The sequence below is a fragment of the Gallus gallus genome (genome assembly GCF_016699485.2).
Source record: "Gallus gallus isolate bGalGal1 chromosome 36 unlocalized genomic scaffold, bGalGal1.mat.broiler.GRCg7b 36_unloc6, whole genome shotgun sequence".
In the NCBI taxonomy this organism is placed as follows: Eukaryota; Metazoa; Chordata; class Aves; order Galliformes; family Phasianidae; genus Gallus; species Gallus gallus.
The window spans coordinates 27,591-47,501 of NW_024095966.1; the positions used below are offsets into that span (position 1 = coordinate 27,591).

General features: G+C 61.3%; 1 protein-coding gene across 1 annotated transcript; it reads left to right on the forward strand.

Moving 5' to 3' along the window:
• Window positions 1–1,120: 1,120 nt before the first annotated feature.
• LOC121108734 (E3 ubiquitin-protein ligase Hakai-like) lies at window positions 1,121–19,705 on the forward strand. Its single transcript, XM_040656852.1, has 7 exons — window positions 1,121–1,167; window positions 5,851–5,940; window positions 10,608–10,638; window positions 16,162–16,214; window positions 17,992–18,115; window positions 19,460–19,518; window positions 19,634–19,705. The coding sequence occupies exons 2-7, from the start codon at window positions 5,856–5,858 to the stop codon at window positions 19,678–19,680; spliced, it is 399 nt and encodes a 132-aa protein (XP_040512786.1). The 5' UTR covers window positions 1,121–1,167; window positions 5,851–5,855; the 3' UTR covers window positions 19,681–19,705.
• Window positions 19,706–19,911: the final 206 nt, after the last annotated feature.

Below are 19,911 nucleotides of genomic sequence, written 5' to 3' on the forward strand. Positions count from 1 at the left end.
ATGGGGACAGTGCTATGGGGACAGTGACACAGGGAAGGTGACAATGGGACAGGGATGGTGACAATGGGGCAGGGATGGTGCCAATGGGGCAGGGATGGCGCCATGGGGACAGTGCTATGGGGACAGTGACACAGGGATGGTGACAATGGGACAGTGATGGTGACAATGGGGGAGGTGACACAGGGATGGTGACAATGGGGACAGGGATGGTGACAATGGGGGAGGTGACACAGGGATGGTGACAATGGGGTGGTGCCAATGGGGCAGGGATGGCACCATGGGGACGGTGCTATGGGGACAGTGACACAGGGATGGTGACAATGGGGACAGTGATGGTGGCAATGGGGACGGGGATGGTGACAATGGGGACAGTGACAATGGGATGGTGACAATGGGATGGGGACAGTGGGACAGTGATGGTGGCAATGGGGCAGGGATGGCACCATGGGGACAGTGATAATGGGATGGGGACAATGGGATGGTGGCAATGGGGCAGGGATGGCGCCATGGGGACGGTGCTATGGGGACAGTGACACAGGGATGGTGACAATGGGGACAGGGATGGTGACAATGGGGCACTGATGGTGGCAATGGGGACAGTGATGGCGCCATGGGGACAGTGATAATGGGATGGGGACAATGGGATGGTGGCAATGGGACACTGATGGTGGCAATGGGGCAGGGATGGCGCCATGGGGACGGTGCTATGGGGACAGTGACACAGGGAAGGTGACAATGGGGCACTGATGGTGACAATGGGGACAGTGACACAGGGAAGGTGACAATGGGGACAGGGATGGTGACAATGGGACACTGATGGTGGCAATGGGGACAGTGACAATGGGATGGTGACAATGGGATGGGGACAATGGGACACTGATGGTGGCAATGGGACAGTGATGGTGGCAATGGGGCAGGGATGGCGCCATGGGGACGGTGCTATGGGGACAGTGACACAGGGATGGTGACAATGGGACAGGGATGGTGGCAATGGGGCCGCGGCGCCCCGGTGCGGGTGACACAGCGCCCGGTGACGGGGACAGGATGGGGCCCCCCACCCCCCCCCCCGCCCCACACTTCCTGCCCCACTGCAGCGCCCGCGGTTTCCTGCCGGGGGGGGGGGGGGGGGGGTGGGGACGGGGACGGTCCCAAAGGCGGCGGTGTCAGGTAGGGGACGGGGGGATGTGGGGGGATATGGGGGGGGATATGGGGGGATATGGGGGGGTTATGGGGGGAAGGGGGGGGGCTGAGACCCATTTGGGGACATTGAGACCCATTTGGGGACAGTGGGATCTGATTTGGGGACATTGAGGCCCATTTGGGGACAGTGGGACCCTATTTGGGGACATTGAGACCCATTTGGGAACAGTGGGATCTGATTTGGGGACATTGAGGCCCATTTGGGGACATTGAGGCCCATTTGGGGACATTGAGGCCCATTTGGGGACAGTGGGATCTGATTTGGGGACATGGAGGCCCATTTGGGGACATTGCGACCCAATTTTGGGGACATCGAGGCCCATTTGGGGACGTTGAGACCCAATTTTGGGGACATTGAGATCTGATTTGGGGACAATGGGATATGATATGGGGCCATTGAGACCCATTTGGGGACGGTCCCAAAGGCGGCGGTGTCAGGTAGGGGACGGGGGGATGTGGGGGGATATGGGGGGGTTATGGGGGGAAGGGGGGGGCTGTGGGGCGCTGAGACCCATTTGGGGACAGTGGGATCAAAATTGGGGACATTGAGACCCATTTGGGGACAGTGGGACCCTATTTGGGGACATTGAGACCCATTTGGGGACAGTGGGATCAGAATTGGGGCCATTGAGACCCATTTGGGGACGGTCCCAAAGGCGGCGGTGTCAGGTAGGGGACGGGGGGATGTGGGGGGATATGGGGGGGGATATGGGGGGATATGGGGGGGTTATGGGGGGAAGGGGGGGGCTGAGACCCATTTGGGGACAGTGGGATCTGATTTGGGGACATTGAGACCCATTTGGGGACATTGAGACCCATTTGGGGACATTGAGGCCCATTTGGGGACGATGGAAAGCATTTGGGGACAGTGGGATCAGGCTTGGGGACAGTGGGACCCTATTTGGGGACATTGAGGCCCATTTGGGGACAGTGGGATCTGATTTGGGGACATTGAGACCCATTTGGGGACAGTGGGATCAGGATTGGGGACATTGAGACCCATTTGGGGACATTGAGTCCCATTTGGGGACAGTGGGACCCTATTTGGGGACATTGAGACCCATTTGGGGACATTGAGACCCATTTGGGGACGGTCCCAAAGGCGGCGGTGTCAGGTAGGGGACGGGGGGATGTGGGGGGATATGGGGGGGGATATGGGGGGATATGGGGGGGTTATGGGGGGGTTATGGGGGGAAGGGGGGGGATGTGGGGCGCTGAGACACATTTGGGGACAGTGGGATCAGAATTGGGGACATTGAGACCCATTTGGGGACATTGAGACCCATTTGGGGACAGGGGGACCCTATTTGGGGACATTGAGGCCCATTTGGGGACATTGAGACCCATTTGGGGACGGTCCCAAAGGCGGCGGTGTCAGGTAGGGGACGGGGGGATGTGGGGGGATATGGGGGGGGATATGGGGGGGGATATGGGGGGATATGGGGGGGGATATGGGGGGGTTATGGGGGGAAGGGGGGGGCTGAGACCCATTTGGGGACATTGAGACCCATTTGGGGACAGTGGGATCTGATTTGGGGACATTGAGACCCATTTGGGGACACTGAGACCCATTTGGGGTCAATGGGATCAGAACTGGGGACATTGAGACCCATTTGGGGACATTGAGACACATTTGGGGACAGTGGGATCTGATGTGGGGACATTGAGACCCCTTTGGGACACTGAGGCCCATTTGGGGTCAATGGGATCAGAATTGGGGACATTGAGGCCCATTTGGGGACACTGAGGCCCATTTGGGGACAGTGGGATCTGATTTGGGGACATTGAGACCCATTTGGGGACATCGAGGCCCATTTGGGGCCATCGAGGCCCATTTGGGGACAGTGGGATCAGAATTGGGGACATTGAGACCCATTTGGGGACATTGAGACCCATTTGGGGACATTGAGGCCCATATGGGGACATTGAGACCCATTTGGGGACAGTGGGATCAGAATTGGGGACATTGAGACCCATTTGGGGACATTGAGACCCATTTGGGGACAGTGGGATCTGATTTGGGGACATTGAGACCCTTTTGGGGACATTGAGGCCCATTTGGGGACACTGAGACCCATTTGGGGTCAATGGGATCAGAATTGGGGACATTGAGACCCATTTGGGGACAGTGGGACCCTATTTTGGGACATTGAGACCCATTTGGGGACACTGAGGCCCATTTGGGGTCAATGGGATCAGAACTGGGGACATTGAGACCCATTTGGGGACATTGAGGCCCATTTGGGGACATTGAGACCCATTTGGGGACAGTGGGACCCTATTTGGGGGACATTGAGGCCCATTTGGGGACAGTGGGATCTGATTTGGGGACATTGAGACCCATTTGGGGTCAATGGGATCAGAATTGGGGACATTGAGACCCATTTGGGGACACTGAGGCCCATTTGGGGACAGTGGGATCTGATTTGGGGACATTGAGGCCCATTTGGGGACATTGAGGCCCATTTGGGGACATTGAGACCCATTTGGGTCCCCCCCCCCACTTATGGGTCCCCCCTCCCACACGTATGGGGCAGCCCCACTGATGGGTGTCCCCCCCTACTTATGGGGCAGCCCCCACTGATGGGTCCCCACCCCACTTATGGGTCCCGTACCCCACTGATGGCCCCCCCCCTCCACTGATGGGTCCCCCCCCACACTTATGGGGCAGCCACACTTATGGGTCCCGTACCCCACTGATGGACCCCCCCACACTTATGGGTCCCCCCCACTGATGGGTCCCCCTACCACACGTATGGGGCTGCCCCACTGATGGGTGTCCCCCCCTACTTATGGGGCAGCCCCCACTGATGGACCCCCCCCACTTATGGGGCGGCCCCCAGTTATGGCTCTCCCCAACTTATGGGTCCCACCCCACTTATGGGTCCCATACCCCACTGATGGACCCCCTCCAACTTATGGGTCAGCCCCACTGATGGGTCCCCCCCCCCACTTATGTTTCCCCCCCACTTATGGGGCAGCCCCACTGATGGGTCCCCCCCCCCCACTGATGGGTTCCCCCCCACTTATGGGGAAGCCCCACTGATGGGTCCCCCCCCACTGATGGGTCGTTCCCCCCCACTTATGGGGCGGCCCCACTGATGGGTCCCCCCCCCCACTTATGGGGCAGCCCCACTGATGGGTTCCCCCCCACTGATGGGTCGTTCCCCCCCACTTATGGGGCGGCCCCACTGATAGGTTCCCCCTCACTGATGGGTCGTTCCCCCCCACTTATGGGGCGGCCCCACTGATGGGTCCCCCCCCCACTTATGGGTTCCCCCCCACTTATGGGGCAGCTCCACTGATGGGTCCCCCCCCCCACTTATGGGGCAGCCCCACTGATGGGTCCCCCCCCCCTCTGATGGGTTCCCCCCCACTTATGGGGCAGCCCCACTGATGGGTCCCCCCCCCCCACTTATGTGTTCCCCGCCACTTATGGGGCAGCCCCACTGATGGGTCCCCCCCCCCACTGATGGGTTCCCCCCCACTTATGGGGCAGCCCCCACTGATGGGTCCCCCCCCCACTGATGGGTTCCCCCCCACTTATGGGGCAGCCCCACTGATGGGTCCCCCCCCCACTGATGGGTTCCCCCCCACTTATGGGGCAGCCCCACTGATGGGTCCCCCCCCCACTTATGTGTTCCCCCCCACTTATGGGGCAGCCCCACTGATGGGTCCCCCCCCCCACACTTATGGGGCAGCCCCACTGATGGGTCCCCCACCCCACTGATGGGTCCCCCCCCCCACTTATGTGTTCCCCCCCACTTATGGGGCAGCCCCACTGATGGGTTCCCCCCCACTTATGGGGCAGCCCCACTGATGGGTTCCCCCCCCCCACTGATGGGATCCCCCCCACTTATGGGGCGGCCCCACTGATGGGTCCCCCCCCCACTGATGGGTTCCCCCCCACTTATGGGGCAGCCCCACTGATGGGTCCCCCCCTCCACTTATGTGTTCCCCCCCACTTATGGGGCGGCCCCACTGATGGGTCCCCCCCACTGATGGGTCGTTCCCCCCCACTTATGGGGCGGCCCCACTGATAGGTTCCCCCTCACTGATGGGTCGTTCCCCCCCACTTATGGGGCGGCCCCACTGATGGGTCCCCCCCCCACTTATGGGTTCCCCCCCACTTATGGGGCAGCCCCACTGATGGGTCCCCCCCCACTGATGGGTTCCCCCCCACTTATGGGGCAGCCCCACTGATGGGTCCCCCCCCCACTGATGGGTTCCCCCCCACTTATGGGGCAGCCCCACTGATGGGTCCCCCCCCCCACTTATGTGTTCCCCCCCACTTATGGGGCAGCCCCACTGATGGGTCCCCCCCCCACACTTATGGGGCAGCCCCACTGATGGGTCCCCCACCCCACTGATGGGTCCCCCCCCCCACTTATGGGTTCCCCCCCACTTATGGGGCGGCCCCACTGATGGGTCCCCCCCCCCCACTTATGTGTTCCCCCCCACTTATGGGGCAGCCCCACTGATGGGTTCCCCCCCACTTATGGGGCAGCCCCACTGATGGGTTCCCCCCCACTTATGGGTCAGCCCCACTGATGGGTCCCCCCCCCCACTTATGTGTTCCCCCCCTCTTATGGGGCGGCCCCACTGATGGGTTCCCCCCCACTTATGGGGCGGCCCCCCCGTGTCCCGTAGGCCCCATGGAGGCGCTGTGGGGCTCAGCCTTCCTGATGGCGGCGCTGCTGCTGACCGCCGCCCTCTGCGTCCGCTGCCACCGCCAGCGCAGTGAGTGGGGAGGGGGCGGGGGGGCAATGGGGGGCAATGGGGGCAATGGGGACATGGGGGGCAATGGGGACATAGGGGGCAATGGGGGCAATGGGGGTAATCGGGATATGGGGCTAATGGGGGTAATGGGCACAGGGGGGGCAGTGGGGATAATGGGGACATGGGGGGCAATGGGGGCAGTGGGGGACAATGGGGACATGGGGGGCAATGGGGGCAATGGGGGCAATGGGGGGAATGGGGGGCAATGGGGACATGGAGGGCAGTGGGGATATGGGGGGCAGTGGGGACAGGGGGGGCAGTGGGGGTAATGGGGTCAATGGGGGTAATGGGGACATGGGGGGCGGGGGGGCAATGGGGGGCAATGGGGGCAATGGGGGGAATGGGGACATGGGGGGCAATGGGGATATGGGGGGGCAGTGGGGGTAATGGGGGTAATGGGGACATGGGGGGAATGGGGGCATATGGGGGCAGTGGGGATATGGGGGCAATGGGGGCATGGGGGGTAATGGGGACATGGGGGCAATGGGGGTAATGGGGACATGGGGGGCAATGGGGGGAATGAGGGCAGAGGGGGTAATGGGGGTAATGGGGACATGGGGACATTGGGGGCAGTGGGGACATGGGGGGCAGTGGGGGCAATGGGGGCTATGGGGAGAATGGGGGCAGTGGGAAGAATGGGGACATGGGGGTCAATGGGGACATGGGGGGCAGTGGGGACATAGGGGGCAATGGGGGCAGTGGGGGGCAATGGGGGCAGTGGGGTCAATGGGGACATGGGGGGTAATGGGGACATGGGGGGGCAATGGGGGGAATGGGGGCAATGGGGGCAGTGGGGACATGGGGGGCAATGGGGGCAATGGGGGCAGTGGGGGGCAATGGGGGGCAATGGGGGCAGTGGGGTCAATGGGGACATGGGGGGTAATGGGGACATGAGGGGCAGTGGGGGGCAATGGGGGCAATGGGGGTAATGGGGATATGTGGGTAATGGGGGTAATGGGGACAGGGGGGGCAGTGGGGGTAATGGGGACAGGGGGGGCAATGGGAGGCAATGGGGGGAATGGGGGGCAATGGGGACATGGAGGGCAGTGGGGATATGGGGGGCAGTGGGGACAGGGGGGGCAGTGGGGGTAATGGGGGCAATGGGGGTAATGGGGACATGGGGGGCGGGGGGGCAATGGGGGGCAATGGGGGCAATGGGGGTAATGGGGACATGGGGGGCAGTGGGGACATGGGGGGCAATGGGGATATGGGGGTAATGGGGGTAATGGGGACAGGGGGGGCAGTGGGGATAATGGGGACATGGGGGGCAATGGGGGCAGTGGGGGGCAATGGGGGGAATGGGGGCAATGGGGGCAATGGGGATATGGGGGGCAATGGGGGCAATGGGGATATGGGGGAAATGGGGGTAATGGGGACAGGGGGGGCAATGAGGGTAATGGGGACATGGGGGGCAATGGGGACCGGGGGGGCAGTGGGGGTAATGGGGACATGGGGGGCAGTGGGGGCAATGGGGGCAATGGGGGCAATGGGGGGCAATGGGGGCAGTGGGGGTAATGGGGGCATTGGGGGCAATGGGGGCAATGGGGACATGGGGGGTAATGGGGGCAGTGGGGGGGAATGGGCGCAGAGGGGGCAATGGGGGCAGTGGGGGCAATGGGGGGAATGGGGGCAGTGGGGACATGGGGGGCAGTGGGGGGCAATGGGGACATGGGGGGCAATGGGGTCATGGGGGTAATGGGGGACATGGGGGTAATGGGGGGGTAATGGGGGGTAATGGGGAACATTGCGGTCAAAGGGGGTCAATGGGGGTCATTGGGGGACAACGGGGGTCAATGGGGGCCATGGGGGTAATGTGGGCAATGGGGGGAATGGGGGCAGTGGGGGTAATGGGGACATGGGGGGTAATGGGGGCAGTGGGGGTAATGGGGGCAGTGGGGGCAATGGGGACATGGGGGGCAATGGGGACATTGGGGGCAATGGGGGGAATGAGGGCAGAGGGGGTAATGGGGGTAATGGGGACATGGGGGGCAGTGGGGACAGGGGGGGCAGTGGGGGTAATGGGGACATGGGGGGTAATGGGGGCAATGGGGGGAATGGGGGGCAATGGGGACAGTGGGGGTATTGGGGACATGGGGGGCAATGGGGGCAGTGGGGGTAATGGGGGCAGTGGGGGGGAATGGGCGCAGAGGGGGCAATGGGGGCAGTGGGGGCAATGGGGACATGGGGGGCAGTGGGGGGCAATGGGGACATGGGGGGCAATGGGGTCATGGGGGTAATGGGGGACATGGGGGTAATGGGGGGGTAATGGGGGGTAATGGGGAACATTGCGGTCAAAGGGGGTCAATGGGGGTCATTGGGGACAATGGGGGTCAATGGGGGCCATGGGGGTAATGTGGGCAATGGGGGTAATGGGGGCGGTGGGGGCAATGGGGACATGGGGGGCAATGGGGGTAATGGGGACAATGGGGACAGTGGGGTCAATGGGGGTCAATGGGGGTCAATGGGGGACAGTGGGGTCAATGGGGACAATGGGGGTCGATGGGGTCAATGGGGGTCAATGGAGGTCAGTGGGGGACAGTGGGGTCAATGGGGAACATTGAGGTCAATGGGGACAATGGGGACAGTGGGGGCAATAGGGGACAGTGGGGTCAATAGGGACAATGGGGAACAGTGGGGTCAATGGGGAACATTGAGGTCAATGGGGACAATGGGGGTCAGTGGGGGCAATGGGGTCAATGGGGACAATGGGAGTTAGTGTGGGACAGTGGGGTCAGTGGGGGTCAGTGGGGGACAGTGGGGTCAATGGGGAACATTGAGGTCAATGGGGGCAATGGGGACAGTGGGGTCAAGGGGGAACAGTGGGGTCAATGGGGGACAGTGGGGTCAATGGAGGACAGTGGGGGACAGTGGGGGCAATGGGGTCAATGGGGACAATGGGAGTTAGTGTGGGACAGTGGGGTCAGTGGGGACAATGAGTGTCAGTGGGGAACAGTGGGGTCAATGGGGACCATGGGGGTCAATGGGGGTCAGTGGAGGTCAATGGGGGACAGTGGGGTCAATGGGGATAATGGGAGTCAATGGGGGACAGTGGGGGCAATGGGGAACAGTGGGGTCAATGGGGACAATGGGGGTCAATGGGGAACATTGAGGTCAATGGGGACAATGGGGGTCAGTGGGGGCAATGGGGGACAGTGGGGTCAATGGGGACAATGGGGGTTAATGGAGGTCAATGGGGGTCAATGGGGGCAATGGGGGACAGTGGGGTCAATGGGGACAGTGGGGTCAATGGGGTCAATGGGGGTCAATGGAGGACAGTGGGGGACAGTGGGGGCAATGGGGGACAGTGGGGTCAATGGGGACAGTGGGGTCAATGGGGTCAATGGGGGTCAATGGGGTCAATGGGGGTCAATGGGGGTGAATGGGGGACAGTGGGGTCAATGGGGACAATGGGGGTCAATGGGGTCAATGGGGGTCAATGGAGGTCAGTGGGGGACAGTGGGGTCATTGGGGGCAATGGGGGTCAATGGGGTCAATGGGGGTCAATGGGGGTGAATGGGGGACAGTGGGGTCAATGGGGACAATGGGGGTCATTGGGGGCAATGGGGGTCAATGGAGGTCAATGGGGGACAGTGGGGTCAATGGGGACAATGTGGACAATGGGGGTCAGTGGGGGACAGTGGGGTCAGTGGGGGTCAATGGGGAACAGTAGGGTCAATGGGGACAATGGGGGTCAATGGGGTCAATGGGGGTCAGTGGAGGTCAGTGGGGGACAGTGGGGTCAATGGGGACAATGGGGGTCAATGGAGGTCAATGGGGGACAGTGGGGTCAATGGGGACAATGGGGGACAGTGGGGGCAATGGGGTCAATGGGGACAATGGGAGTTAGTGTGGGACAGTGGGGTCAGTGGGGACAATGAGTGTCCGTGGGGAACAGTGGGGTCAATGGGGGGACAGTGGGGTCAGAGGGGGACAGTGGGGTCAATGGGGGACAGTGGGGTCAATGGGGATAATGGGAGTCAATGGGGGACAGTGGGGGCAATGGGGAACAGTGGGGTCAATGGGGACAGTGGGGTCAATGGGGGTCAATGGAGGACAGTGGGGGACAGTGGGGGCAATGGGGTCAATGGGGACAATGGGGACAGTGGGGTCAATGGGGGTCAATGGGGGACAGTGGGGTCAATGGGGACAATGGGGGTCGATGGGGTCAATGGGGGTCAATGGAGGTCAGTGGGGGACAGTGGGGGCAATGGGGTCATTGGGGACAATGGGAGTTAGTGTGGGACAGTAGGGTCAGTGGGGACAATGAGTGTCAGTGGGGAACAGTGGGGTCAATGGGGACCATGGGGGTCAATGGAGGTCAATGGAGGTCAGTGGGGAACAGTGGGGTCAATGGGGACAATGGGGGTCAATGGGATCAATGGGGGTCAATGGAGGTCAGTGGGGGACAGTGGGGTCAATGGGGGCAATGGGGGTCAATGGAGGTCAATGGGGGACAGTGGGGTCAATGGGGAACATTGCGGTCAATGGGGACAATGGGGGACAGTGGGGGCAATGGGGACAATGGGGGACAGTGGGGTCAGTGGGGTCAATGGGGGTCAATGGGGACCCTTTGGGGTCACACGTGTCTGTCACCCCCTTTTTTCTCCCCCCCCCCCCCCCCCCCCCAGGTCCTGGTGCTCCGCTGTACGACAGAGACAAGTGAGTGCAAGGGGGGGGGGCTATGGGGTCATGGGGGCTATGGGGTTAATGGGGGCAGTGGGGGACTTTGGGGTCAATGGGGATCAATGGGGACATGGGGGTCAGTGGGGTTAATGGGGGACATTGGGGTCAATGGGGGACATTGGGGTCAATGGGGATCAATGGGGTTAATGGGGGGCATTGGGGTCAATGGGGACATGGGGGTCAATGGGGACATTGGGGTCAATGGGGATCAATGGGGTTAATGGGGGCCATTGGGGTCAGTGGGGATCAATGGGGTTAATGGGGGACATTGGGGTCAATGGGGACATTGGGATCAATGGGGGCAATGGGGGCCATTGGGGTCAATGGGGATCAATGGGGTTAATGGGGGACATTGGGATCAATGGGGACATTGGGGTCAATGGAGATCAATGGGGGCCATTGGGGTTAATGGGGATCAATGGATGCAATGGGGGTCAATGGGGTTAATGGGGGACATTGGGGCCATTGGGGTCAATGGGGGCCATTGGGGTCAATGGGGATCAATGGATGCAATGGGGGTCAATGGGGTTAATGGGGGGCATTGGGGTCAATGGGGGCAGTGGGGCCATTGGGATCAATGGGGGCTCTGGGGATCAATAGGGTTAATGGGGACATTGGGGTCAATGGGGACATTGGGGTCAATGGGGATCAATGGAGGCCAATGGAGTCAGTGGGGATCAATGGATGCAATGGGGATCAATGGGGTTAATGGGGGACATTGGGGTCAATGGGGATCAATGGGGATCAATGGGGATCAATGGGGTTAATGGGGGACATTGGGGTCAATGGGGGCATTGGGGTCAGTGGGGTCAATGGGGGACATTGGGGTCAATGGGGATCAATGGGGTTAATGGGGGCCATTGGGGTCAGTGGGGATCAATGGGGTTAATGGGGGGCAGTGGGGTCAGTGGGGATCAATGGGGTTAATGGGGGGCTATGGGGTCATGGGGTTAATGGGGGCAATGGGGTCAATGGGGGTCAATGGGGTTAATGGGGGACATTGGGGTCAATAGGGTCAGTGGCGATCAATGGGGTTAATGGGGGCCATTGGGGTCAGTGGGGATCAAAGGGGTTAATGGAGGACATTGGGGTCAATGGATGCAATGGGGATCAGTGGGGTTAATGGGGGCATTGGGGTCAATGGGGGCATTGGGGTCAATGGGGATCAATGGAGGCCAATGGAGTCAGTGGGGATCAATGGATGCAATGGGGATCAATGGGGTTAATGGGGGCCATTGGGGTCAATGGGGATCAATGGGGATCAATGGGGATCAATGGGGTTAATGGGGGACATTGGGGTCAATGGGGGCATTGGGGTCAGTGGGGTCAATGGGGGCCATTGGGGTCAGTGGGGATCAATGGGGTCAATGGGGATCAATGGGGTCAATGGGGGGCAGTGGGGTTAATGGGGGGCAGTGGGGTCAGTGGGGATCAATGGGGTTAATGGGGGGCAGTGGGGTCAGTGGGGATCAATGGGGTTAATGGGGGGCAGTGGGGTCAGTGGGGATCAATGGGGTTAATGGGGGACATTGGGGTCAATGGGGACATTGGGATCAATGGGGGCAATGGGGGCCATTGGGGTCAATGGGGATCAATGGGGTTAATGGGGGACATTGGGATCAATGGGGACATTGGGGTCAATGGATATCAATGGGGGCCATTGGGGTTAATGGGGATCAATGGATGCAATGGGGGTCAATGGGGTTAATGGGGGACATTGGGGCCATTGGGGTCAATGGGGGCCATTGGGGTCAATGGGGATCAATGGATGCAATGGGGGTCAATGGGGTTAATGGGGGGCATTGGGGGTCAATGGGGGCATTGGGGTCAGTGGGGTCAATGGGGGACATTGGGGTCAATGGGGGACATTGGGGTCAATGGGGATCAATGGGGTTAATGGGGGACATTGGGGTCAATGGGGGCATTGGGGTCAATGGGGATCAATGGATGCAATGGGGATCAATGGGGTTAATGGGGGGCATTGTGGTCAGTGGGGGTCAATGGGGTTAATGGGGGACATTGGGGTCAATGGGGGCATTGGGGTCAGTGGGGTCAATGGGGGCCATTGGGGTCAGTGGGGTTAATGGGGGTCAATGGGGATCAATGGGGTTAATGGGGGCCATTGGGGTCAATGGGGATCAATGGGGGCCATTGGGGTTAATGGGGGCACTGGGGTCAATGGGGATCAATGGGGTCAGTGGCGATCAATGGGGTTAATGGGGGCCATTGGGGTCAGTGGGGATCAATGGGGTTAATGGGGGCCATTGGGGTCAATGGGGCCATTGGGGGCAGTGGGGATCAATGGGGTTAATGGTGGGCATTGGGGTCAATGGGGACATTGGGGTCAATGGAGATCAATGGGGGCCATTGGGGTCAATGGGGACATTGGGGGCAGTGGGGATCAATGGGGTTAATGGGGGCCATTGGGGTCAGTGGGGATCAATGGGGTTAATGGGGAGCAGTGGGGTCAGTGGGGATCAATGGGGCTAATAGGGGCCATTGGGGTCAGTGGGGATCAATGGGGTTAATGGGGGGCAGTGGGGTCAGTGGGGATCAATGGGGTTAATGGGGGACATTGGGGTCAATGGGGACATTGGGATCAATGGGGGCAATGGGGGCCATTGGGGTCAATGGGGATCAATGGGGTTAATGGGGGCCATTGGGGTCAATGGATGCAATGGGGATCAATGGGGTTAATGGGGGCATTGGGGTCAATGGGGATCAATGGGGTTAATGGGGGACATTGGGGTCAGTGGGGACATTGGGGTCAATGGGGTTAATGGGGGACATTGGGGTCAATGGGGGCATTGGGGTCAGTGGGGTCAATGGGGGACATTGGGGTCAATGGGGATCAATGGGGTTAATGGGGGCCATTGGGGTCAGTGGGGATCAATGGGGTTAATGGGGGGCAGTGGGGTCAGTGGGGATCAATGGGGTTAATGGGGGGCTATGGGGTCATGGGGTTAATGGGGGCAGTGGGGTCAATGGGGATCAATGGGGTTAATGGGGGACATTGGGGTCAATGGGGATCAATGGGGACCATTGGGGTCAATGGGGATCAATGGATGCAATGGGGATCAATGGGGTTAATGGGGGGCATTGTGGTCAGTGGGGGTCAATGGGGTTAATGGGGGACATTGGGGTCAATGGGGGCATTGGGGTCAGTGGGGTCAATGGGGGCCATTGGGGTCAGTGGGGTTAATGGGGGTCAATGGGGATCAATGGGGTTAATGGGGGCCATTGGGGTCAGTGGGGATCAATGGGGTTAATGGGGCAATGGGGTCAATGGGGGTCAATGGGGTTAATGGGGGCCATTGGGGTCAGTGGGGTCAGTGGCGATCAATGGGGTTAATGGGGGCCATTGGGGTCAGTGGGGATCAATGGGGTTAATGGGGGGCAGTGGGGTCAGTGGGGATCAATGGGGTTAATGGGGGGCAGTGGGGTCAGTGGGGATCAATGGGGTTAATGGGGGGCTATGGGGTCATGGGGTTAATGGGGGCAGTGGGGTCAATGGGGATCAATGGGGTTAATGGGGGCCATTGGGGTCAATGGGGACATTGGGATCAATGGGGGCAATGGGGGCCATTGGGGTCAATGGGGATCAATGGATGCAATGGGGATCAATGGGGTTAATGGGGGGCATTGTGGTCAGTGGGGGTCAATGGGGTTAATGGGGGCCATTGGGGTCAATGGGGGACATTGGGGTCAATGGGGATCAATGGGGTTAATGGGGGCCATTGGGGTCAGTGGGGATCAATGGGGTTAATGGGGGCCATTGGGGTCAGTGGGGATCAATGGGGTTAATGGGGGGCTATGGGGTCATGGGGTTAATGGGGGCAGTGGGGTCAATGGGGATCAATGGGGTTAATGGGGGCCATTGGAGTCAATGGGGGTCAATGGATGCAATGGGGATCAATGGGGTTAATGGGGGGCATTGGGGTCAGTGGGGACATTGGGGTCAGTGGGGATCAATGGATGCAATGGGGATCAATGGGGTTAATGGGGGGCATTGGGGTCAGTGGGGACATTGGGGTCAGTGGGGATCAATGGGGGTAATGGGGGCCGTTGGGGTCAATGGGGACATTGGGATCAATGGGGACAATGGGGGCCATTGGGGTCAATGGGGATCAATGGGGTTAATGTGGGGCATTGTGCTCAGTGGGGATCAATGGGGTTAATGGGGGACATTGGGGTCAATTGGGTTAATGGGGGCAATGGGGTCAATGCAGATCAATGGGGTTAATGGGGGACTTTGGTGTCACTGGGGCCATTGGGGTCAGTAGGGATCAATGGGGTCAGTGGGGTTAATGGGGGCAATGGGGTCAACGGGGATCAATGGGGTTAATGGGGGGCATTGGGGTCAATGGGGCCATTGGGGGCAGTGGGGATCAATGGGGTTAATGGGGGCCATTGGGGTCAATGGAGCCATTGGGGTTAATGGGGGCCATTGGGGTCAGTGGGGATCAATGGGGTTAATGGGGGGCTATGGGGTCATGGGGTTAATGGGGGCAGTGGGGTCAATGGGGATCAATGGGGTTAATGGGGGCCATTGGAGTCAATGGGGGTCAATGGATGCAATGGGGATCAATGGGGTTAATGGGGGGCATTGGGGTCAGTGGGGACATTGGGGTCAGTGGGGATCAATGGATGCAATGGGGATCAATGGGGTTAATGGGGGGCATTGGGGTCAGTGGGGACATTGGGGTCAGTGGGGATCAATGGGGGTAATGGGGGCCGTTGGGGTCAATGGGGACATTGGGATCAATGGGGACAATGGGGGCCATTGGGGTCAATGGGGATCAATGGGGTTAATGTGGGGCATTGTGCTCAGTGGGGATCAATGGGGTTAATGGGGGACATTGGGGTCAATTGGGTTAATGGGGGCAATGGGGTCAATGCAGATCAATGGGGTTAATGGGGGACTTTGGTGTCACTGGGGCCATTGGGGTCAGTAGGGATCAATGGGGTCAGTGGGGTTAATGGGGGCAATGGGGTCAACGGGGATCAATGGGGTTAATGGGGGCCATTGGGGTCAATGGGGCCATTGGGGGCAGTGGGGATCAATGGAGGCCAATGGGGATCAATGGGGGCCATTGGAGTTAATGGGGGTCAGTGGGGTCAATGGGGGACATTGGGGTCAACGGGGCCATTGGGGTCAATGGGGATCAATGGGGTTAATGGGGGACATTGGGGTCAATGGGGATCAATGGGGTTAATGGGGGACTTTGGTGTCACTGGGGCCATTGGGGTCAGTGGGGATCAATGGGGTCAGTGGGGTTAATGGGGGCAATGGGGTCAACGGGGATCAATGGGGTTAATGGGGGGCATTGGGGTCAACGGGGCCATTGGGGTTAATGGGGGCCATTGGGGTCAATGGGGGACATTGGGGTCAGTGGGGATCAATGGGGTTAATGGGGGCCATTGGGGTCAATGGAGGCCAATGGGGATCCATGGGAATCAATGGGTTTCAATGCGCGTTGCCGGTGCTGCCCCCTGCAGGCCGATGTCGGAACCGCCGCCTCACAGCTTCCAGATCCTCCCCGTCGTGCGCCGTCAGTCACACCCCGATGGCCCCAATGGCCCCCACCCCACTGCGACCCCACAGCGACCCCAACCCCACTGCGACCCCACAGCGACCCCAACCCCACTGCGACCCCATCCCAACGTCCCCAACCCCACTGCGACCCCATCCCAATGCCCCCAATGTCCCCAACCCCACTGCGACCCCACTGCGACCCCAACCCCACAGCGACCCCATCCCAATGTCCCCAACCCCACTGCGACCCCACTGCGACCCCACCCCAATGCCCCAATGTCCCCAACCCCACTGCGACCCCATCCCAATGTCCCCAATGTCCCCAACCCCACTGCGACCCCACTGCGACCCCATCCCAATGGCCCCAATGTCCCCAATGTCCCCAACCCCACTGTGACCCCACTGCGACCCCAACCCCACAGCGACCCCATCCCAATGTCCCCAACCCCACTGCGACCCCAACCCCACAGCGACCCCATCCCAATGGCCCCAATGTCCCCAATGTCCCCAACCCCACAGCGACCCCATCCCAATGTCCCCAACCCCACTGCGACCCCAACCCCACAGCGACCCCAACCCCACTGCGACCCCATCCCAATGGCCCCAATGTCCCCAATGTCCCCAACCCCACTGCGACCCCACTGCGACCCCAACCCCACAGCGACCCCATCCCGATGGCCCCAATGTCCCCAACCCCACTGCGACCCCACAGCGACCCCATCCCGATGGCCCCAATGTCCCCAACCCCACTGCGACCCCACTGCGACCCCAACCCCACTGCGACCCCATCCCAATGTCCCCCACCCCCACTGCGACCCCAACCCCACAGCGACCCCATCCCAATGTCCCCAACCCCACTGCGACCCCAACCCCACAACGACCCCAACCCCACTGCGACCCCATCCCGATGTCCCCAATGTCCCCAACCCCACAGCGACCCCACTGCGACCCCAACCCCACTGCGACCCCATCCCAATGGCCCCAACCCCACTGCGACCCCATCCCGATGTCCCCAATGTCCCCCACCCCACTGCGACCCCAACCCCACTGCGACCCCATCCCAATGGCCCCAATGTCCCCAACCCCACTGCGACCCCACTGCGACCCCATCCCGATGGCCCCAATGTCCCCAACCCCACAATGTCCCCCCCCCAATGTCCCCTCGCTGTCTCCCCACAATGTCGTCCCCCCCCAATGTCCCCTCGCTGTCCCCCCATGGTGTCCCCCCCCCCAATGTCCCCTCGCTGTCCCCCAACCCTCACAACGCCCCCCCCTCACAATGTCCCCCCCCCCACAATGTCCCCAACCCCCCAATGTCCCCTTACTGTCCCCCCCCCCCACAATGTCCCCTCACTGTCCCCCCCCCCAATGTCCCCTCGCTGTCCCCAGACCCTCAGAGCGCCCCCCCCCACACAATGTCCCCAACCCCCCCAATGTCCCCTCACTGTCCCCCCATGGTGTCCCCCCCCCCCACAATGTCCCCAACCCCCCAATGTCCCCTCGCTGTCCCCCCCCCCACAACGCCCCCCCCCACAATGTCCCCAACCCCCCCAATGTCCCCTCGCTGTCCCCCCATGGTGTCCCCCCCCCCCAATGTCCCCTCACTGTCCCCCCATGATGTCCCCCCCCCCCCACAATGTCCCCAACCCCCCCAATGTCCCCTCGCTGTCCCCCCATGGTGTCCCCCCCCCCCAACGTCCCCTCGCTGTCCCCCCATGGTGTCCCCCCCCCCAACGTCCCCTCGCTGTCCCCCCATGGTGTCCCCCCCCCCAATGTCCCCTCGCTGTCCGCAGACCCTCAGAGCGCCCCCCCCCCACCCCGCGGAGCGGCGCCGGAGATGATCCTCAACCCGAACCCCAATCTGCACAACCCCAACATCCACCTCTCCTGGGGGACGCGCGGACACGGAGACGCGGGGTGGGGACATTGGGGACATGGGGGGGACATGGGGGGGGACATTGGGGGGGACAATGGGGGGGGGGGCAATGGGGGGGAACAATGGGGGGGGGGGGACAATGGGGGGGGGGCAATGGGGGGGGGCAATGGGGGGGGACATTGGGGGGGACATTGGGGTGGGGACAATGGGGGGGGGACAATGGGGGGGACATGGGGACAATGGGGGGGGACAATGGGGGGGACACGGAGACGCGGGGTGGGGACAGTGGGGGGGGACAATGGGGGGGACATGGGGACAATGGGGGGGGACAATGGGGGGGGACACGGAGACGCGGGGTGGGGACATTGGGGGGGGACAATGGGGGGGACATGGGGACAATGGGGGGGACACGGAGACGCGGGGTGGGGACATTGGGGGGGGACAATGGGGGGGGGACAATGGGGGGGACATGGGGACAATGGGGGGGGACTTTGGGGGGGACATGGGGGCAATGGGGGGGACATGGGGGGACCATGGGGACAATGGGGGGGACATTGGGGGGGGACAGTGGGGGGGGACACGGAGACGCGGGGTGGGGACATTGGGGGGGGACAATGGGGGGGGACATGGGACAATGGGGGGGGACATGGGGGGGACAGTGGGGGGGACATGGGGGCAATGGGGGGGATATTGGATGGGGATATGGGGACATTGGGGGGGGACATTGGGGACATTGGGGGGGGACAATGGGGACATTTGGGGGCTATGGGGCCATTAAGGGGTCATTTTGGGGCCATTTGGGGACCATTTGGGGGCTATGGGGCCATTTGGGGCTATCTGGGGGCCATGGGGCCATTTGGGGGCCATTTGGGGTCCAAGGATTCATTCTGGGGCCATTTGGGGACCATTTGGGGGCCTTTTGGGACCATGTGGGGGCTATGGGGCCATTTCGGGGACCATTTCGGGGCCATTTGGGGTCCGAGGATTCATTTTGGGGCCTTTTGGGGGCTATGGGGCTATTCTGGGGTCATTTGGGGGCCATTTGGGGTCCAAGGATTCATTCTGGGGCCATTTTGGGACCATTCGGGGGTTATGGGGCCATTTTGGGTCCAAGGATTCACTTTGGGGCCATTTGGGGGCCTTTCGGGGGCTATGGAGGCCATTTTGGGACCATTTGGGGGCCATTTGGGATCCAAGGATTCATTTTGGGGTCATTTTGCGGCCATTTTGGGACCACCTGGGGGCCATTTGGGATCCAAGGATTCATTTTGCGGCCATTTTGGGACCATTTGGGGGCTATGGGGCCATTTGGGGGGTCACTTGGGGGCCATTTGGGGCCATTTGGGGGTCACTTGGGGGTCATTTTGGGGCCACGGTGTCCTCAGGTCCCCGCAGACCTCCCAGCAACGCCGCATCTCCGCCACCCGCCCGGAGCCGGAGAGAGGTGAGCGACGGCGGTGACAGCGGGGTGACAATATGGCGGCCCCCCCCCCCCCCCCCCCCCCCCCCCCCCCCCCCCCCCCCCCCCCCCCCCCGGTGACACCACGCTGTCCCCACAGGGTCCCCAACGTGCGCCCCCGAGAGCGAGGACGGACTACAGCAATGAGGTCTACGCCTCCGGATATGTGTGAGTGTCGCCGTTGTGTTGTTGTGTGGTTGTTGTGTTGTTGTTGTGTTGTGTAGTGTGGCTGTTGTGTAGTTGTTCTGTTGTGTAGTTGTGTTGTGTCATTGCGTAGTTGTTCTGTTGTGTAGTTGTGTTGTGTCATTGCGCAGTTGTTGTGTTGTGTAGTTGTGTTGTTGTGTCATTGTGTAGTTGTTGTGTTGTGTAGTTGTGCTG